Source organism: Erythrolamprus reginae, chromosome 5 (assembly GCF_031021105.1).
Source record: "Erythrolamprus reginae isolate rEryReg1 chromosome 5, rEryReg1.hap1, whole genome shotgun sequence".
In the NCBI taxonomy this organism is placed as follows: domain Eukaryota; kingdom Metazoa; phylum Chordata; class Lepidosauria; order Squamata; family Dipsadidae; genus Erythrolamprus; species Erythrolamprus reginae.
In genome coordinates this window covers 114,109,421-114,129,976 of record NC_091954.1, presented here as the reverse complement: position 1 = coordinate 114,129,976, position 20,556 = coordinate 114,109,421, and the positions used below count along the sequence as shown (strand labels likewise).

At 43.4% G+C, this 20,556-nt stretch overlaps 1 protein-coding gene across 4 annotated transcripts in view; it reads right to left on the bottom strand.

Annotated features, from left to right (window-relative positions):
* The window catches only part of ABCC5 (ATP binding cassette subfamily C member 5), a 64,987-nt gene extending 49,369 nt beyond the window's left edge, over window positions 1-15,618 (bottom strand). The window contains exons 1-3 of one of the 4 annotated variants that reach the window (XM_070753772.1): window positions 15,521-15,618; window positions 6,413-6,592; window positions 1,512-1,669 (exon numbers count right to left, since the gene is read on the bottom strand). In XM_070753772.1, coding sequence (XP_070609873.1) covers window positions 1,512-1,669; window positions 6,413-6,541 — 287 coding nt within the window. In that variant the 5' untranslated portion in view covers window positions 6,542-6,592; window positions 15,521-15,618. Of the gene's footprint in view, window positions 1-1,495; window positions 1,673-6,412; window positions 6,593-15,520 lie in introns of those variants that run through there. The other 3 variants (XM_070753769.1, XM_070753770.1, XM_070753771.1) reach the window with 3 other exon arrangements.
* Between the last annotated feature and the right edge of the window lie 4,938 nt (window positions 15,619-20,556).

Below are 20,556 nucleotides of genomic sequence, written 5' to 3'. Positions count from 1 at the left end.
AGTGCAGGCCGCGGAGTGTTGCAGAAACGTGGGCGAATCTAGGAAGCCCCACGATGGCTCTCGCGGCCGCATTCTGCACGATCTGAAGTTTCTGGACACTTTTCAAAGGTAGCCCCATGTAGAGAGCGTTGCAGTAATCAAACAATTTATGATTGTGGCAAAAATTACATTTGGATGCTTGACCACTGATTCCCATTTACACAGATTCTCTTAACAACCATTGACGTAGTTTGTCAGAAAGATGCAAAAATGGGGATCAGGTGGCCCCAGGACACTGCAACTGTTATGAATATGAGTCAAATGCCAAGTCTCTGACTTCTGATCGAGTGACCATAGGGATGCTGCAGTGGTCTAAGTGTGAAAAATGGTCATAAGTGACTGGCGACATGGAACAGCTTGTCTCCAGCAGTTGTGAATGCCACAAAAGGTTAATGCTAATCCATCAGGCTTTTGGACAAGAAGAAAAGTGTTTGCATATTAGGGGACTAGAAGCTAAAACATATGAAGAACAGTTGCAAGAACTGGACGTGGCTAGTTTAATAAAAAGAAGGACCAGGGGAGACATGATACCAGTCTTCAAATATCTCAGGGGTTGCCACAAAGAAGAGGGAGTCAACCTATTTTCCAAAGCACCTGAGGATAGAACAAGAAGCAATGGGTGGAAATTAATCGAAGAGAGAAGCAACTTAGAACTAAGGAGGAATTTCCTGACAATTAGTCAGAGGAACAGCTTGCCTCCAGAAGTTGTGAATGCCCCAACACTGGAAGTTTTTAAGATATTCAATTCAATTCAATTTATTAGATTTGTATGCCACCCCTCTCCGAAGACTCAGGGAGGCTCACAACAATAATAAAAACAATATTTCAGCGAAAACAAATCAAATATTAAAAAGAACATAAAACCCTATCATATTTAAAAAAGCAAACAACATATACATACCCAAACATAAATATAAAAGAGCCTGGGGGAAAGGTGTCTCAACTCCCCCATGCCTGGCGGTATAGATGGGTCTTGAGTAATTTACGAAAGACAAGGAGTGTGGGGGCAGTTCTAATCTCCGGGGGGAGTTGATTCCAGAGGGCCGGGGCTGCCACAGAAAAGGCTCTTCCCCTGGGACCCGCCAAAGGACATTGTTTGGTCGACGGGACCCGGAGAAGGCCAACTCTGTGGGACCTTATTGGTCGCTGGGATTCGTGCAGTAGCAGGCGGTTCCAGAGGTATTCTGGTCCAATAATGGATAACCATCTATCTGAAGTACTGTAGGGTTTCCTGCCTAAGCAGGGGATTGGACTAGAACACCTCCATCCCTTCCAACTCTGTTGTTGTTGTTATGTCACTTTTTTCATTGCCGTTGTAAGTCTGAATGGTCACTAAATCGATTGTAAATCGAGGACTACCTGTATTTTGAAATAAAATGTCTGTTTGTTTTCCCACAGACCTCCATTCAGCTAGGCATTCTTGGTTAAAAAAAACCAGCTGCCTCTTTCAGCTCACTTCAAGAAAGCCATACTTGGAAGTAGTCCGGATGGGTTTCATCAGATTGAGGCCATAGTGATATTTCCCTTTGGGATGCTCTTCGTCCAGCTCTCGTAGGTGAGAATCTGCGGAGCTCTCCAAAGGTAGACCTTCTGCCCGTGCGGCTGTTTCCAAGGCATCTTGGCAATCCACCTGCTAGAGAGAAAATGCAGAGTTAAACCTTTAACTCTTATCTGCTGCTAATTTGCTTTGGCCATTAGTAGTTCAGATTCTTTCTTTTTTTAAAATATTTTTTTATTATTTTTCATTAGACAAACAAAAACAAACAACATTCAACTTTCAAGGAACTACCATTGCTCCGCTTGTCGCAGAAGTCTAACTAGCACAGAAAAAGAACCCTAACTATGATCAGATCAATACAGAAATATAACACACGCGCTCTATATTCTTGTTAAATTTAACTCTGTATTCTTTATGTTATAGTTTACATAACTTTAATTAATTTTCTTATCTATAAAATATCAAATACTTAAACTAGTAATAAAATATAAAAATAACACTTTAAAATTTATAATATTGCAAAAATACTCTGTGTTTATATTGTTTTTAAATTATTACATTCTATCTATTATTATCATGTTATAGATTTTTTGAAATTCACTTATTTAGTATAACTAAAAAAGAGAAACCTTGTCATATTAATTTCTAAATGTTCTTTCATGTATGCATACAGTTAACATTCAAATTAATAAGATCAAATAATTATAAATTCTTACTTATTTAAATTAAGTAGTTCAGATTCTTGTAGAGCCGTTTAGTGTACAACAAACCTATATAATTTGCCATATTTTTCAGAGTATAAGACGCACCTTGTTCCCCCTTAAAAGAGGCTGAAATTTTGGTGTGTCTTATACTCCGAATGTAGCTTTTTCGAAGGTTTTTTTTCCAACCCTATCTTCCCAGTTTGCAGGATTTTTTTCATTGCTACTCTGAAGGTTTTTTTCCAGCCCTGGCTTTACAGGTCTTTTTTTCACTGCTACTCCCTCTGACGGTTTTTTTCCAGCCCTAACCAGAGGATAAAATAATGTGCTGAAGCTGACCAGACTAAGGTTGCTAGTCAGATGAATACCTGGTAGATGGATTCCCCCCCCCCTATTTTCCTCCCCCAAAACTAAGGTGCATCTTATACTCCGATGTGGCTTATACTCTGAAAAATACGTTATTTGAGTTGTCTAGGCTCCTGACTGACACCTTGCCCAAGCTGGGCCACCGGCACTTCCAACAGTTGAATAGTGGGACCGCCTTCATTTGCATAGAAGCATAGAAACATCGAAGTCTGACGGCAGAAAAAGACCTCATGGTCCATCTAGTCTGCCCTTATACTATTTTCTGTATTTTATCTTAGGATGGATCTATGTTTATCCCAGGCATGTTTAAATTCAGTTACTGTGGATTTATCTATCACATCTGCTGGAAGTTTGTTCCAAGGATCTACTACTCTTTCAGTAAAATAATATTTTCTCATGTTGCTTTTGATCTTTCTCCCAACTAACTTCAGATTGTGTCCCCTTGTTCTTGTGTTCACTTTCCTATTAAAAACACTTCCCTCCTGGACCATATTTAACCCTTTAACATATTTAAATGTTTCGATCATGTCCCCCCTTTTCCTTCTGTCCCCCAGACTATACAGATTGAGTTCATTAAGTTTTTCCTGATACGTTTTATGCTTAAGACCTTCCACCATTCTTGTAGCCCGTCTTTGGACCCGTTCAATTTTGTCAATATCTTTTTGGAGGTGAGGTCTCCAGAACTGAACACAGTATTTCAAATATGGTCTCACCAGCGCTCTATATAGCAGGATCATAATCTCCCTCTTCCTGCTTGTTATACCTGTAGTTATGCAGCCAAGCATCCTACTTGCTTTCCCTACCGCCTGACTGCACTGTTCACCCATTTTGAGACTGTCAGAAATCACTACCCCTAAATCCTTTTCTTCTGAAGTTTTTGCTAACACAGAACTGCCAACACAATACTCAGATTGAGGATTCCTTTTCCCCAAGTTCATTATTTTACATTTGGAAACATTAAACGGCAGTTTCCATTGCTTTGACCATTTACCATATTACAGACACCTCCAGGAATATCAACCCTATTGCACACTTTAGAGTCATCGGCAAATAGACAAACCTTCCCTACCAAACCTTCCCCTATGTCGCTCACAGACATATTAAAAAGAATAGGACCCAGAACAGACCCTTGTGGTATATCACTTGTAACCTGTCTCTGCTCAGAATACTCGCCATTAACAATAACTCTCTGATGTCTATGCTTCAGCCAGCTGCAAATCCATTGAACTATCCAGGGATTAACTCCAATCTTCACTAATTTATCTATCAGCTCTTTATGTGGAACCATATCAAAGTTCCATTACGGTAAGTTCCATTACGGTCCTAACTCAAGGACTACCCGTAGGCCTTGTAATAAAAGCAGCAGCAGCCTTATTTGCGAACCTGCCTCTGGACAGGTTTCTGTCTCTTGCTGTGTTCCTTGTACTTTTCTTCTTGGAGTTCTAATTTTGTGCTTGTCCTGTCTTTCCCGCACGTAGCAAGAAGGGCTGGTCTTTAACAGAACTGCTTACTAATGCGACGAGCAGAATCACAACACTTTGTGAGAAAAGAATTATTTTTTTCAAAAATGCTTGGCGGGCTCTGATATTTTTTTTATGCATGAATATAAACGATACACCAATTTTTATGAAAGGTTTACTAATCCAGAAAAGTCAATTATAGCCATCTGCTATAACATTAGAAGTAACGTGAGAAAATATTATTTCACTGAAAGAGTAGTAGATCCTTGGAACAAACTTCCAGCAGACATGGTTGGTAAATCCACAGTAACTGAATTTAAACATGCCTGGGATAAACATATATCCATTGTAAGATAAAATACAGGAAATAGTATAAGGGCAGACTAGATGGACCATGAGGTCTTTTTCTGCCGTCAGTCTTCTATATTTCTATGTTTCTATACCACATTGGCACAGAAAAACCAGCGAAACCAGTTCTGGGTTTTTCCCGTGCAAATGCAAGCATAATTAAATCCGCTTTTTCCCTACACGCCACCCACAATGCAAAATGTCTACTCATCACCCCATTCACATTTTGTTAGGGGAAGCATCCAGCCACGCCAGGGCCTCTTCTTAGTGTATCCTTGAGACGCCAGCACTGTCCTACCGTGCAAACGGATGCATATAATTTTTTTTTTCTTTTACCCCGTGACTGCTATTTTTGCTTTCCAATCAGAGGTGGGTTCCTCCCACTTTGGACCGGTTCGATAGAACCACTAGTAACCTGGCAGCCTGGGTCGCTAGAACCGGCATTGTCCCAGGCCTGCCACGCCCCTGAGCCATTTCTCCGGTGGCGCTATAGGCAGCGCCATCTTGTTTTTTGTTTCTGCGCATGAGCAGAAGCCTTTTTTTAAATACTGTGCATGCATGACGCTCCGTGTGTGCATTCTTATGCAAACCAGCAGCAAAAAAACCCCAAAACCCATCCGTTTCAAGTCCTTGGTCAAGGACTTGGTTAAAAAAACTCCTTTGCAACTCCTAAGAAACAAATTCGTACCGGTCACACCTCTGAACGTATTTGTTGACACTCTAAAGAATTCTAAAAGAACAGCAACATATAAATTACTTTGGCAGTATTTTTTGCAGTCTAGTTTAGAGCAGTTAACATTTAGTTTAAATCTAATACATGCTCATGTGTTGTTGCGGTTGAAGGTGAAGTACCTGTACACCTACTACTGCACTTAGTCGCACATCCTGAAAACATCTGCAATTTGCAGATTCTCCCTACCCCTCTCCCTACTTCCCCAACCTCCCTCTATTCATATTTCCTCTCTATTTCTTTTTTTATCCTTTAATTTTTCCCCCTTTTCCTTGTTCCTTATAAAGGCATTTCACTTATCTACTATTAGGTACTATGTATATACACTTTATATTTTTTGTTATGAAATGTAACCCTGATTACAAGACAATGATTTAACGACATAGATAACCTTTTGTATAGTTGAAGACCTGTTGCACTAACATGTAATTATATGTTTATGTTCTCATATCCTTTTGACCCCATGGACTCGCCCCTTCCCTCTCCTTTTTTAATATTTGAAATTCAATAAACTATTTTTTTTTAAAGTTTCCCCAACTCCACCTTACAGGATTTTATTTTCCTATCCTAGGGCGACACTTTTATTAGGCTGATTCCCATAAATATGTGAGTCCTTGCCATTTTTCTCTCGCTCTCCCAGCCAGCTGGATGCTATAAAAAGCAGCCTTCGGGGGTAAAAGGTTTAATGTGCTTGCTGAGGTCATGAAATTTGCAAGGTCAAGGCTGGATGATAAAATGGGATGAGAGTCAAGTTTGCAAATCAGGAAAAAGAACACAATAAAGCTCTTTCCTCACCTATTTTATGCTATTACATACACTGAGAGCATTTGCACCAAGACAAATTCCCTGTGTCTCCACTAACACTTGGCCAATACAGAATTCTATTCTATTCTATTCTATTTCTATTCTATCTGAATTTTAGACATGCTTCTACAGCAATCAATCTCCTTTTCACTGATTGGCAGGTAACACTTGAAGCCGATTACATTCGATAATTACAGCAGGACATCATGCGTTCACTATTTATGTAACACAGAATTATATCCATTACATTATGCAATTCAGTCAATGCTGGTGTAAAAGGCAGTGTGTGTTAGCGGTTACAGTGTTAAGATCGGTAAAGGAATCTGCTTTTATCCTCATTCCCTTCCTTCCTCAGCACAACCTATTCTACAGGGTTCCTGTTTTGGGGGGAAACACGAAGGCCAACCCCCCTGCTGCCTTGAGCGGGTGGATAAATGCGCTTTAAAAAGAAGCCGTCGCTACTTACCTTGTATTTCTCTGGCCGGAACTTGATCCCATCTTGTCCACCACGTTGATTCAGGCTATTTCTCTCCCTGGTATTTCTATACCCAGGACTGGGTATCACGTACTCTTTTCCTAGATCGATATCTTTCATCTTTTCCTGGAAACGCCAGGGTTAACACATATATTCGCCACTCAGAAAACTCTGGGAGAAAAAAAAAAGAGAAAAAGAAATAATAGGTGAGAACATCTGCTGTTCTCTATCTCTTCCTTCTTCAACGGATGTCCCGAATGGGGTTGGACTACAGATTCGTAACCCGATTCCCAAACGTGGTCTGCCTACTGTTCTTTCACGAGCCCTGGCAGTAGGGATGCTGCATCAGATGAATTCCTGTAACCGTGACCCCAGATAATCCCAACAGGAAGAGAAGCAAGCTCTTAGTCCAAACTTTGCGTCAGAAATTGCAGGCAGTTACTTAGGTTCTGTGCTATGGGCGTCTTTTCTCAACAGACTTATAGTACATTTATTTATTTATTTATTTACATAAAGAGCTGATAGATAAATTAGTGAAGATTGGACTTAACACTGGATAGTTCAGTGGATTTCAAGCTGGCTGAAGCGTAGACATCAGAGAGTTATTGTTAATGGCGAGTATTCTGAGCAGAGACAGGTTACAAGCGGTGTGCCACAAGGGTCTGTTCTGGGTCCTATTCTTTTTAATATGTTTGTGAGTGACATAGGGGAAGGTTTGGTAGGGAAGGTTTGCCTATTTGCCGATGACTCTAAAGTGTGCAATAGGGTTGATATTCCTGGAGGCGTCTGTAATATGGTAAATGATTTAGCTTTACTAGATAAATGGTCAAAGCAATGGAAACTGCAGTTTAATGTTTCCAAATGTAAAATAATGCACTTGGGGAAAAGGAATCCTCAATCTGAGTATTGCATTGGCAGTTCTGCATTAGCAAAAACTTCAGAAGAGAAGGATTTAGGGGTAGTGATTTCTGACTGTCTCAAAATGGGTGAGAAGTGTGGTCGGGCGGTAGGAAAAGCAAGTAGGATGCTTGGCTGCATAGCTAGAGGTATAACAAGCAGGAAGAGGGAGATTGTGATCCCCTTATATAGAGCACTGGTGAGACCACATTTGGAATACTGTGTTCAGTTCTGGAGACCTCACCTACAAAAAGATATTGACAAAATTGAACGGGTCCAAAGACGGGCTACAAGAATGGTGGAAGGTCTGAAGCATAAAACGTATCAGGAAAGACTTAATGAACTCAATCTGTATAGTCTGGAGGACAGAAGGAAAAGGGGGGACATGATTGAAACATTTAAATTAAATGTTAAATAAGGTTCAGGAGGGAAGTGTTTTTAATAGGAAAGGGAACACAAGAACAAGGGGACACAATCTGAAGTTAGTTGGGGGAAAGATCAAAGGCAACATGAGAAAATATTATTTTACTGAAAGAGTAGTAGATCCATGGAACAAACTTCCAGCAGACGTAGTTGGTAAATCCACAGTCACTGAATTTAAACATGCCTGGGATAAACATATATCCATTGTAAGATAAAATACAGGAAATAGTATAAGGGCAGACTAGATGGACCATGAGGTCTTTTTCTGCCGTCAGTCTTCTATGTTTCTATGTTTCTATTTATTTTATTTTATTTATTTTATTTATTTATTAGATTTGTATGCCGTCCCTCTCCGCAGACTCAGGGCGGCTCACAACAGTGATAAAAACAATATATAATGACAAATCTAATAATTAGAATCTAAAATAACAATTGTACATTTAAAAATCTAAAAGCAAGGAACCCCAATATAAAAAACATACATACAGTCATATCATGCACAAAAACTACATAGGCAGGGGGAGATGTCTCAGTTCCCCCACGCTTGACGACATTATACATCCTCTATAAATAGTAATCTATGCATTTGGCAAGCACAGAGACCAACAATAATCTGTGGCAAGATGACCTTAAAGACCCTGAGGTTTTTTGGGGGTGGTGGAGAGAATGTATAGTGGTACCTCTACCTAAGAACGCCTCTTCTTACGAACTTTTCTAGATAAGAACCGGGTGTTCAAGATTTTTTTGCCTCTTCTCAAGAACCATTTTTCACTTACAAACCCGAGTCTCCGAAACTGTAACTGGAAAAGGGGGGGAAGCCTCCCTGGGGCCTCTCTAGAGATCTCCTGGGAGGAAACAGGGCCGGAAAAGGCGGGGAGAAGCCTCTGTGGGGCCTCTCTAGGAATATCCTGGGAGGAAACAAGGCCAGAAAAGGCAGGGAGAAGCCTCCGTGGGGCCTCTCTAGGAATCTCCTGGGAGGAAACAGGGCTGGAAAAGGCAAGGAGAAGCCTCCTTGGGGCCTCTCTAGGAATCTCCTGGGAGGAAACAGGACCAGAAAAGGCGGGGAGAAGCCTCTGTGGGGCCTCTCTAGGAATATCCTGGGAGGAAACAGGGCCAGAAAAGGCAGGGAGAAGCCTCCTTGGGGCCTCTCGAGGAGCCGTCCCGAGTCTGCGGAGAGGGGCGGCATACAAATCTGATTAAACTTAAACTTAAACTTAAACTCTCTAGGAATCTCCTGGGAGGAAACAGGACCAGAAAAGGTGGGGAGAAGCCTCCGTGGGGCCTCTCTAGGAATCTCCTGGGAGGAAACAGGGCCGGAAAAGGCGAGAAGAAGCCTCTGTGGGGCCTCTAGGAATCTCCTGGGAAGAAACAGGGGTTCCACCCTCCTGTGTTTCCCCAATCACACGCATTATTTGCTTTTACATTGATTCCCATGGGAAAAATTGCTTCTTCTTACAAATTTTTTCTACTTAAGAACCTGTTCACGGAACGAATTAAGTTTGTAAGTAGAGGTGCCACTGTACTTCCTTTTTACCATATGAGTGTTGTTTTCTGCTTTGTAACCTCCTGAATCGAGCATCTCTAAGAGTGGCTCATCCACTCTAATGCCCCCTTCGTCCTCCAACTCGGACCACTCCCCCATTGACATATCTGCCCCCTCTGGTGGTTCCTCAGGTCCATCCAGGTCTATTTCTCCATCACTCTCACTTCTGCATCAACTGGCAACCCCACTGGCCCAGGGTACCCAGAGGGGCCTGGCTCATCCTCCTCCGAATCTAACATTACCAGAGGTGGACGAGGAGCGCTCACAACTCCCTGCTCAAGCAGGAGACCATATATACCTGTTATGGCGAACCTGTGGCACAGATGCCATAGGAAGTACGCGAAGCCATATGTAAGGGCTCGTGAAGCATTATATCAGCGATAGCGAACCTTTTTTCCCTTGGGTGCCGAAAGACCATGTATGCACATGTGCCCACACCCATAATTCAAGGCCTGGGGAGGGCGAAAACAGCTTCCCCTGCCCCCTGAAGGCCGGAAACGGCCGGTTTCCCATCTTCTGGTGGGCCCAGGAGGCTCCTGTTTCTCCCTCCCAAGTTTAAGTTTAATTGGATTTGTATGCCACCCCCCTCCGAGGACTCAGGGCGGCTCACAGCATATATAAAAGACAGAACAATACAATAGATTCAATTAATACAATTAAAATCTTTAAAAAATTCTAAAACACTTAAAAAACATTCATTAACATTCACCCAATCAATTACGCTAAAAACACTCGTTGGTCAGGGGGAAGATCTAATGATCCCAGGCCTGGCGACAAATATGAGTTTTTAAACTCTTTCGGAAGGCAAGGAGGGTGGGGCCAGTGTGAATCTCTGGGGGGAGCTGATTCCAGAGGGCTGGCCCCCCCACAGAGAAGGCTCTTCTCCTAGGTCCCGCCAACCGGCATTGTTTGGTTGACGGGACCCTGAGGAGACCAACTCTGTGGGACCTCACCGGACGCTGGGATTCGTGCTTTCCACCTAACGCTCCAAAAACTTTCCTACAGTCGGAGGAGGGTAGAAGCGGCCTCCCCTGTTCCCCCGGAGGCTCTTTGGAAGCCAAAAACGCCCTCCCAGAGCCTCTGTGTGAGCCAAAAATCAGCTATCCGACACAAACATGCATGTTGGAGCAGCTTGAGCAATGGCTCATGTGCCAGCAGATATGGCTCCGCATGCCACCTGTGGCACCCACGCCATAGGTTCGCCATCACTGCGCTACATCATCTCCAGTGATTTTTGACCTTTAATTGGTTTTTAGATTTAACTCTTAACTTCAGTTAATTGGATTTCAATGTACATTGTCTTTTTATACACTGCTCAAAAAAAATAAAGGGAACACTTAAACAACACAATACCAACTCCAAGTAAATCAAAATTCTGTGAAATCAAACTGTCCACTTTGGGAGCAACACTGATTGTCAATCAATCACATTCAGCTTTATTCAGAACACAGTACAGTCATACCTCGTCTTACGAACCTAATTGGTTCCAGGGGGAGGTTCGTAAGACGAAAGGTTCGTAAGACGAAACATTGTTTCCCATAGGAAACAATGTAAAGTCAATTAATCCGTGCAACCAAAAAAAAACCCCGCAAAAAAAACGCTGCCGCCCGGCTGTCACCTTTTAAAACAGCCTGGGGGCTTCTCAGCGACCTCCCGAACGCCAAACGCCAAACCCGAACTTCCAGGTTCGGCGTTCGGGAGGCCGCCGAGAAGCCCCCAGGCTGTTTTAAAAGGTGACAGCCGGGCGGCGGGGCTTCCCAGCAGTCTCTGAACGCCGAACGCGGAAGTTCAGGTTTGGCATTCGGCTTCGGGAAGCTGCTGGGAAGCCGCCCGGCTGTTTTAAAAGGTCACAGCCGGGCTGTGGGGCTTCCCAGCAACCTCCCGAACCCCAAACTTTTGCCGAACTTCCAAACCCGAACGCCAAACCCGAACTTCCGCGTTCGGCGTTCGGAGACTGCTGGGAAGCCACGCGGCTGTTTTAAAAGGTGACAGCCGGGCTGGGGGGCTTCCCAGCAACCTCCCGAACCCCGAACCCAGAAGTTCGGCAAAAGTTCGGGGTTCGGGAGGTTGCTAGGAAGCCCCCCAGCCCGGCTGTGACCTTTTAAAACAGCCGGGCGGCTTCCCAGCAGCTTCCCGAAGCCGAAAGCCAAACCCGAACTTCCGCGTTCGGCGTTCGGAGACTGCTGGGAAGCCGCGCGGCCCTTTTAAAAGGTGACAGCCGGGCTGGGGGGCTTCCCAGCAACCTCCCGAACCGAACCCGGGGTTCAGAAAAATTTTGCCTCTTCTTACGAACTTTTTTCGAGTTACGAACCGGCCTTCGGGAGGCTGCTGGGAAGCCCCGCCGCCCGGCTGTCACCTTTTAAAACAGCCGCGCGGCTTCCCAGCAGTCTCCAAACGCCGGTTCGTAACTCGAAAAAAGTTCGTAAGAAGAGGCAAATTTTTTCTGAACCCCGGGTTCGTATCACGAGTTGTTCGTAAGACGAGGGGTTCGTATCTTGAGGTACCACTGTATTCAGTGAGAATGTTTCATTCATTCAGATCTAGGATGTGTTATTTGAGTGTTCCCTTTATTTTTTTGAGCAGTATGTGTTGTAAGCTGCCCCAAGTCCTTGGAGAGGGATGGCATATAAATAAATAAATAAATAAGTAAGTAAGTAAGTAAGTACCGTAAGTAAGTAAGTAAATAAGTAAGTAAATAAATAAGCAAACAAACAAATAAATAAATAAATAAATAATATATTTGGCTACATCTCCCAGCAGGATTGGGCAGCATATAAATCAAATACAGTGTTCCCTCGATTTTCGCAGGGGATACGTTCTGAGACCGCCCGCAAAAATCGACTTTCCGCGAAGTAGAGATGCAGAAGTAAATACAGTACACCATTTTTGGCTATGAACAGTATCACAAGCCTTCCCTTAACACTTTAAACCCCTAAATTACCATTTCCCATTCCCTTAACAACCTTTTACTCATCATTATTACTGGTACTCACCATTGAATAAGACACTTAGTGATCCTGATATTTATAAACATAATTATTTATTAACAATAATTATGTTTTTTGTTATTTATTTGCAAAAATTATTAGTTTGGCGATGATATATGACGTCATCGGGCGGGAAAAACCATGGTATAGAAAAAAACCCGTGAAGTGTTTTTTAATTAATATTTTTCAAAAAACCATGGTATAGGCTATTCGCGAAGTTTGAACCCGCGAAAATCGAGGGAACACTATAAATTAAATTATATTAAATTAAATGCAGTTTGTCTCTGGGTTGTGTAGACCTAATAGAGAACATTACTGTACAGTCAAAATAAAGGTTCCTTTCCTTTTCCCCTCCTGTCATAACTTTTATCTTTCTTTTCCTTTATGCCACATCACCCTGCCTGGTATTTTCTACATCCCCCTATTGTGTTGCCTTTTGTGTTTTCTGCCTCACTACAACAGGAGGAGCGGAAATATACTCTCCCCTGGCTGCATGATTCAGCAAAATTCTGCCACCCTGATGGCAGGTTCCTCCTTCTGCAAATAACCCAAAGCGTTGCCAATGTTTTCAACCCTTTGTTTTAAAAAACCAGTTTAAGGGAGAGCCATTATCAGTAAGATGCCGGCTATTACGGCCAAGAGACCATTTCGCTGGGCCATTGGATGAAGTCCTTCTGCACTCTTTCCGTTCCCCTCCCTGGTGGCACGAGATGTGTTTTCATCATCTTACATAATGTGTTTTCATCAAGCAGAAAGGCCTCAGCGAGGCAACGCCTGCCTGCCTGCTTCATTCATTCCCTTGTTTGCAGCACCCTCTGTAGGGCCCACTTGCAAACGGCGAAAAAAACCCCCCCCCAACAATCCCTGTCTCCAAGCATCCTTTCAGGATGGGAGGGAGAGAGAACAGGTAGCCCAGAGAGGCAGAGGTGGCCTATGGGTCACCTGTTTCCAGGCAGCTTTGGCAGCGAGGGGGAGAAACCACCAGCGTTAAATCAAGGAAGAGGAGGGGGAGCTTTCCAACCCGTGAATCCACTCTTTCCCCCTTGTTTTTAGATTGTTTTCCACCTCCTTCCAGGCATACTTTTGAACTATTTGCACACATTTCCAGGCAAAGGGAATGGGACCACCACCACCCATACCTTATGATGTCCTATTTTGAGGGAGATGGATGGTTAATAGGTGAGATGAGATGGATAGATAGATAGATAGGCAGGCAGGCAGGCAGGCAGGCAGGCAGGCAGGCAGGCAGACAGACAGACAGACAGACAGACAGACAGACAGATAGATAGAAAGCAGATGGATGGATAGATAAAATGGAGAGAAAGAAATAGATGATGGATGGATGAAGTAGGGAGGGAGAGAGAGAATGAGAGAGAAAGAAAGAAAGAAAGAAATTTGTGGATGGATGGATGACAGATAATGGATAGATGGATGGATGGAAGATGATATAGACATAGATGATAGGTAGGTAGGTAGGTAGGTAGGTAGGTAGATAGATAGATAGATAGATAGATAGATAGATAGATAGATGGAGAGAGAAAGAGAATGAGAGAGAGAAAAAGAAATGGATGGATGGATGAATGGATGTAAAGAAATAGATAGACATATAGCTGATGGATGGATGGATGATAGATGATATAGAGATAGATAGACAGACAGACAGATGATAAGGTAGGAAGATAGACACAGACAGACAAACAAGATACTGTATATGCAGGCAGGCAAATATAGAGAAAGAGACAGACATTGGAGACAGAGATGACATGTAGACAGGGATGAGAGAGCCGATAGCTAGAGAGGGAGGGACAGAGAGAAAACTGTGTTGCAATGGGGCTTTTCCTGCCTCCCTTCAGCACAATCCATCCGCCCCCAACAGGGGAGGGGGAAGGAAGACCCTTCCCTCAGGCTTTCTTCTCAGGAGCTTTGCAGTGGATGTCCTGGTCCCAAGTCCCCAAATCAACCAGAGTTCGGGGGGGGGGGGTGCAGGTGGAGCCCAGTGGCCGGTGCAAGAAAGGGCCGCCTGCTGGGCAGGGATGGGGTGTGTGTGAGTTGGTATGGTACACACACACAAACACACACTTCCCCGCTGCAAAGCGCCCCCACTTTCCCATTCAGGCCTCTCCCCTTCCCCGCTCAGCTCTTTGCAAGGGGGAAAGGAGAGGGGGGGGATGTTTGTCTCAGCCACCGCAGAGGATTCCCCCCTCCCTCCTTTCCCATCTTCAACAAAGGCAGCTTTGGGTGTGGATGATGGGCACTGGAGTCCAAACTCCTTGGAAAGGGGGTGGGTGGGGTTAGGGCAAGTCAATGAAAGAACTCCCCACCACCGCCAAGGCAGGGAGCCCCCCCTTTCCGATCACAGACCCTACATTCACTTTAGTTCCTTTGGATTGCCCCCTTCTTTCCTCCTATCTTCAATAAAGGGAGCTTTGGCTGTGGATAATGGGTGCTGGAGTGGGGCAGGTGGGGTTTGGGCAAGCCAATGAAAGAGACCTCCCCTGGCCAAGGGAGGGGCCCCCTTTTCAATCACAGCCCATACAGCCCCCCCTTAGCCCCTCTGGGATGCCCCCTCCTCACTGAAGATCCCCTATTTCTCCCTCCCCATCTTGAACAAAGGCAGCCTTGGCTGCGGGTGATGGGCGTTGGAGTCCAAAATCCTTGGAGAGCAGAGGTGGGGTTGGGGTTAGGGCAAGCCAATGAAAGATACCCCCCCCCGGCCAAGGCAGGGAGCCCCCCTTTTCAATCACAGCCTCACTGGGATGCCCCCTCCCTCCCTCCCCATCTTCAACAAAGGCAGCGGATGATGGGCGCTGGAATCCAAAATCCTTGGAAAGCGGAGGTGGGGTTAGTTAGGGCAAGCCAATGAAAGATACCCACCCCGACCAAGACAGGGAGCCCCCCCTTTTCAATCACAGCCCCACTGGGATGCCCCCTCCTCACTGAAGAGCCCCCTCCCTCCCTCCCCATCTTCAACAAAGGCAGCGGATGATGGGCGCTGGAATCCAAAATCCTTGGAAAGCGGAGGTGGGGTTGGGGTTAGGGCAAGCCAATGAAAGAGCTCCCCCCCCGCCAAGGCAGGGAGCCCCCCCCCCTTGTCAATCACAGCCCCTCTTTAGCCCCTCTGGGACGCCCCCTCCTCACCGAAGAACCCCCTCCCTCCTTCCCCTCCCTGCCGGCCCTGCCTTCACCGAGGAGCGCGACAGCCCCCCCCCCCCCCAGCCGAAGCGTGCAACCCCCCCGCCCCCGCCCTACCTGCTCGAGCGGCTCCCCTCCAGATCGGCGGCGGCGGTGAAGGTAGCAGCCGAACAGAAAGACCTTCAAGCGGCTCCTCTGTCGCAACCCGTCGCAGTGCGCCTGCGCGGGCATCCTGGGCGAGCAACAACAGAGGCCGCCGCTGCCTCCAGCTCGGACGCTCCCGGGAACGGTAGTCCGCGCCCTGTGCGAGGGTCTCGGAGACGCCCGGGGGCAGAACTACGTCTCCCATAAGGCCGTCGGGACAGCCGGCTCATTTCCATACGCCCCACCCTCTTCCTCCCTACGGACTCTGCCCCGCCTCCTGAATCGCCGGTGTTTGCAGGGCGCCGGGTCCCCTTTGATCCCGGGCACGTGGGCCCCAAATCTTCGGTCACGCACGCGATGTGGGTGTGGAGTGGGGAAGGCGGCTGCCGGAGGAGCCCCGAGGCCGATCTTGATCCCCATTTCCAGGAAGGTAGTTGGTCCCCTTTTTTCAGAAGAAAAAAGTCCCCTTTTCCTCTGCAGCTGCTACAAGGTCCTTGTTGTCAACGACTACTTCAGCTTTAACCACAACAACACACGACCACGCAACAGATACAAACTTAATGTAAACAGCTCCAAACCCGACTGCAGGAAATACGATTTTAGTAAGCGAGTTGTTAATGCATGGAACTCACTACCACACTCTGTAGCATCATCACCTAACCTTCAAAACTTTACCCTTAGACTATCCCGATTCCTAAGAGGTCAGTAAGGGGTGTGCATAAGTGCACCAGCATGACTTCCATCCCCTGTACTAATGTTTCTTTTTTTACTAGAATCATGTATATAAATATATCTATATACCACCAATATGTACTTGACAAAACAAACAAATGAATAAGGCATTGCACCTGGTCAGTTTATCCAAGTTTATCCCTTTCTGTTTTAATTTAATTTTTTAAAGGTGTTTTTATTGATTTTTCACATTTTACTTATAACGTTTCTTTAAGCAGATCTACAACTTTTAAATATGTTATTGTTATATTTGTACAATTTATGTACCATTTTACAGTACTTTCTATATCTTTATACCACATTTTAGATTAGAATAAAGTAGAATTCTTTATTGGCCAAGTGTGATTGGACACGCAACGAATTTGTCCTTGGTGCATATGTTCTCAGTGTACACAAAAGAAAAAGATATATTTGTCACATGAAGTACAACACTGAATAGAATAGAATAGAATAGAATAGAATTCTTTATTGGTCAAGTGTGATTGGACACAAGGAATTTGTTCTTGGTGTATATGCTCTCAGTGTACATAAAAGAAAATATACTTTTATATTTTATATTTTGTATTTATATAAAATAGTATGTAAAATATATAGTATATAAAATATATTTATATAATATAGTATATAAAATATACTATTTTACTGTGAGTATATCCTCTATAACCTTCATTATATATTTACTATATGTATACCCAATATAACTCATTGTGCAATGGATAAAATCAATAAATAAATAAAAATAAAAACATTGGTACAATACACCACTTAATGAATAGAATAGAGTAGAATTCTTTATTGGTCAAGTGTGATTGGATACAGGGAATTTGCTTTGGTGCAGATGCTCTCAGTGTAGATAAAAGAAAACATACATTTGTCAAGAATCATGAGGTACAACACCATGAATAGAATAGAAACAGTGGCCATGTTAAAACAACAGGTTTGATCTGGTTCCTGTAAACCTATCTTGCAAATTAAGTGAACCTATAACAAGCCAATTAACCTAGGCCCATTACATTGTACAGTTTGTTGAACAACACACATAGACACACATATATAAATTAGCGAGGTTACTGAGCCCAGCATTTCTGTTCCTAAGCAAAATGTTTGTTAAGTGAATTTTGCCCCGGTTGTTAAGTGAATAACTGCAGTTATTACGTTAAGTTTATATGGTTGTTAAGTGAATCTGGGTTCCCCATTGACTGTGGTTGTAAGAAAGCGGCAAAACATAAATATAGGTCGATTGCCAAGCATCCAAATTTTGATCATGTGACCATGGGTGGATGCTGCAACAGTCATAAGTGTGAAAAACGGTCATAAGTCACTTTTGTCACTGCCATTGCAATTTTGAACGGTCACTAAATGAACTGCTGTTAGTTAGCTGAGAATCTCACTGTGTCAAAGACCTTGGAGTACTCATATCCAATGACCTAAGTCCGAGAGCCCCCTGAAACAACATTGCCAAAAAAGTTTTAAGAGTCGCTAACCTAATCCTATGCAACTTCTTCTCTGGCAATATTGATCTGTTAACCAGAGGATACAAAACATTTGTCAGACCAATCCTAGAATACAGCTCAACTGTATGGAACCCGCATTGCATATCTGATATCAATACAACTGAGAAAGTCCAGAAATATTATTTTATTTATTTATTTATTTTTTATTTATTTATTTATTTTGTCCAATACACAATGAGGGTTTTAGTGGGTGTATGTGTGTATATATATATATATATATATATATATATACACACACACACACATAGTAAAATACATGATGAAAGTTATAGAGGAGATACTCATAGTAAAATATATCTATGAAAGAATAGAAAAGAAGATACTGTATAGTAATAGAACATATCAATGAAAGAATAGAAGAAGAGATATAGGAATAGAAGACAGGTATAGGAGATATAGGAGAGCAATAGGACAGGGGACGGAAGGCACTCTAGTGCACTTGTACTCGCCCCTTACTGACCTCTTACTGATTTCACAAGAGGAGTCCTTCACTCCTCTTCCCGCAACAAAATACCTTGTTCCACCAGACTTGAAATACTTCGATTAGACAACTCACAACTTCAGTGCCTCTGTTTCGACTTAACTATAGTTCATAAAATCTTATACCAAAATGTCCTTCCTGTTAGTGACTACTTCACCTTCAACCGCAACAACACATGAGCATGTATTAGATTTAAACTAAATGTTAACCGCTCTAAACTAGATTGCAAAAAATACGACTTCAGCAATAGAGTGATCAACACCTTGAATGACTGACTCTGTGGTTTCTACTTCTAACCCCAAAACCTTTAACCTTAGATTATCTACAATTGACCTCTTCCCCCTTTCTAAGAGGTCTGTTAGGGGCATGCATAAGTGCCCCATTGTGCCTATCGTCCCTGTCCTCCTGTCCTATTGTCTTTTATCATTACTTTTTATCATTACTTTTTCTAATGTTATGTTTATACAAACTACCACCCTATAATTGTTCGACAAAATATATAAATAAATAAAATAAATAAATACCTGCATGCACAAAAACAGCAGCAGGTTTCAATAACGTGGATTTTAATTCAAGAAACAGAAGCCCAACAAAGACCATTCCTAACAACAGAAATATAAAAGGTGACTTCATTTAAGGTAACATGCAGGGGTGGGCAGCAGGCAGAACGGGGTGGAACGCAGTTCCACTGGCGGAAATGGAGTTTCCAGCGACATTGATAAGGTTGTAAGTTGAGGACTTAACAGTTCACTTGAACGATGATGATCATTCAAGCCACTCCCATCTGGTCACATGGCTGGCAAGCCACTCCTACTTGGTCACATGGCCATTAAGCCACACCCACAAAATAAGCCACACCCACAGTATGGCAGTAAAAATTTTGGCTGCCCATTACTGGTAACGTGCAAGCACTCTGTTTGGTAGGGTGTTAAAATACGCCCAGTGAATCTGTGCTTAAGGTTATAACAAATCTCTTCCTATAAATTGGATTCTCTGTGGTTGGGTTCCTACCGTAGATACCATTTTGCAACCCTTTCTATCAGCCTGTTATTAAACATTTGCAATGGATTTTACAGGGCGGCACTGTGGTGTGGGAATTTGGACTCGAGGGCGTGGGAATACTGAACCACAATCTCGGCACAGTTGTTTAGAAGTAAATTCAAGTGTGGTTCGTGAATCAGGCAATCAGGAAATTCCTAACGAGAATAGTGAAGGGCAGAGACAATTCCTCTCTTTTCTGCCTGACCAATATATATATATATATATATATATATATTGCAAAACATGTGCAGCCACATACATTGGACAAACTAATCAAAGAATAAACGCACGCATTGCAGAACATAAGAATGCAGTCAAAAAAGAAGAAAAAACTTCCTCCCTTGTCCAGCACATTAAAAAAACAGGGCATGAAATTGACTTTGAAAAAACTAAATTACTTTCCAAAACAGAACACATATATAAAAGAATAATCATGGAGGCCATAGAGATAGAAAAACACCCCCTCAGCATGAACAAACGAGATGACACGTCCCGCCTACCAGAGATTTGGAAACCAGCCTTAAACAAAAAAACATATCATAATCATCACCATGTCAATCCTTCAACTAAATGTGATTCCACCAACCAATCAAATCATTAAAACATAGCCACCCAATCTATTTGCTACATTCAAACCAAATCTGCACCCCCACCACTATTTATAAGGAACAAATGGCAGTTGCAAACAAACTATATTTACAGCAGCACGAAGCTTACAACTTCAGCCTGATGATGGTGAATGTGATTTCACCGAAACTCGCGTGTAGGATTCAGAAATTTCTGGTGACGTTTCAACGACTCCCACTCGTCATCTTCAGGCTGGTGCTTCTGTCCTTGTGTTCGCCCTAGAACAAGGACAGAAGCACCAGCCTGAAGGTGACGAGTGGGACCTTGTCGAAACGTCGCCAGAAATTTCTGAATCCTACACGGGAAGAAACCCGAATATACCAAGACCGTCATATATACCGGTATATGCTCTCAACGTACATAAAAGAAAAAGATTCATTTGTCAAGAATCATAAGGTACAACACTTAACGCTTGTCATAGTGGTCAAATAAGCAATGAAGAAACAATCCATATTAATAAAAATCTTAGGATACAAGCAACAAGTTACAGTCATATAATCCGAAGTGGGAGGAAAAGGATGATAGGAATGAGTCACTGCTCACAGTCACTCATGCCCTCATCACCTCATCACCTCGAGGCTTGACTACTGTAACGCTCTCTACATGGGGCTACG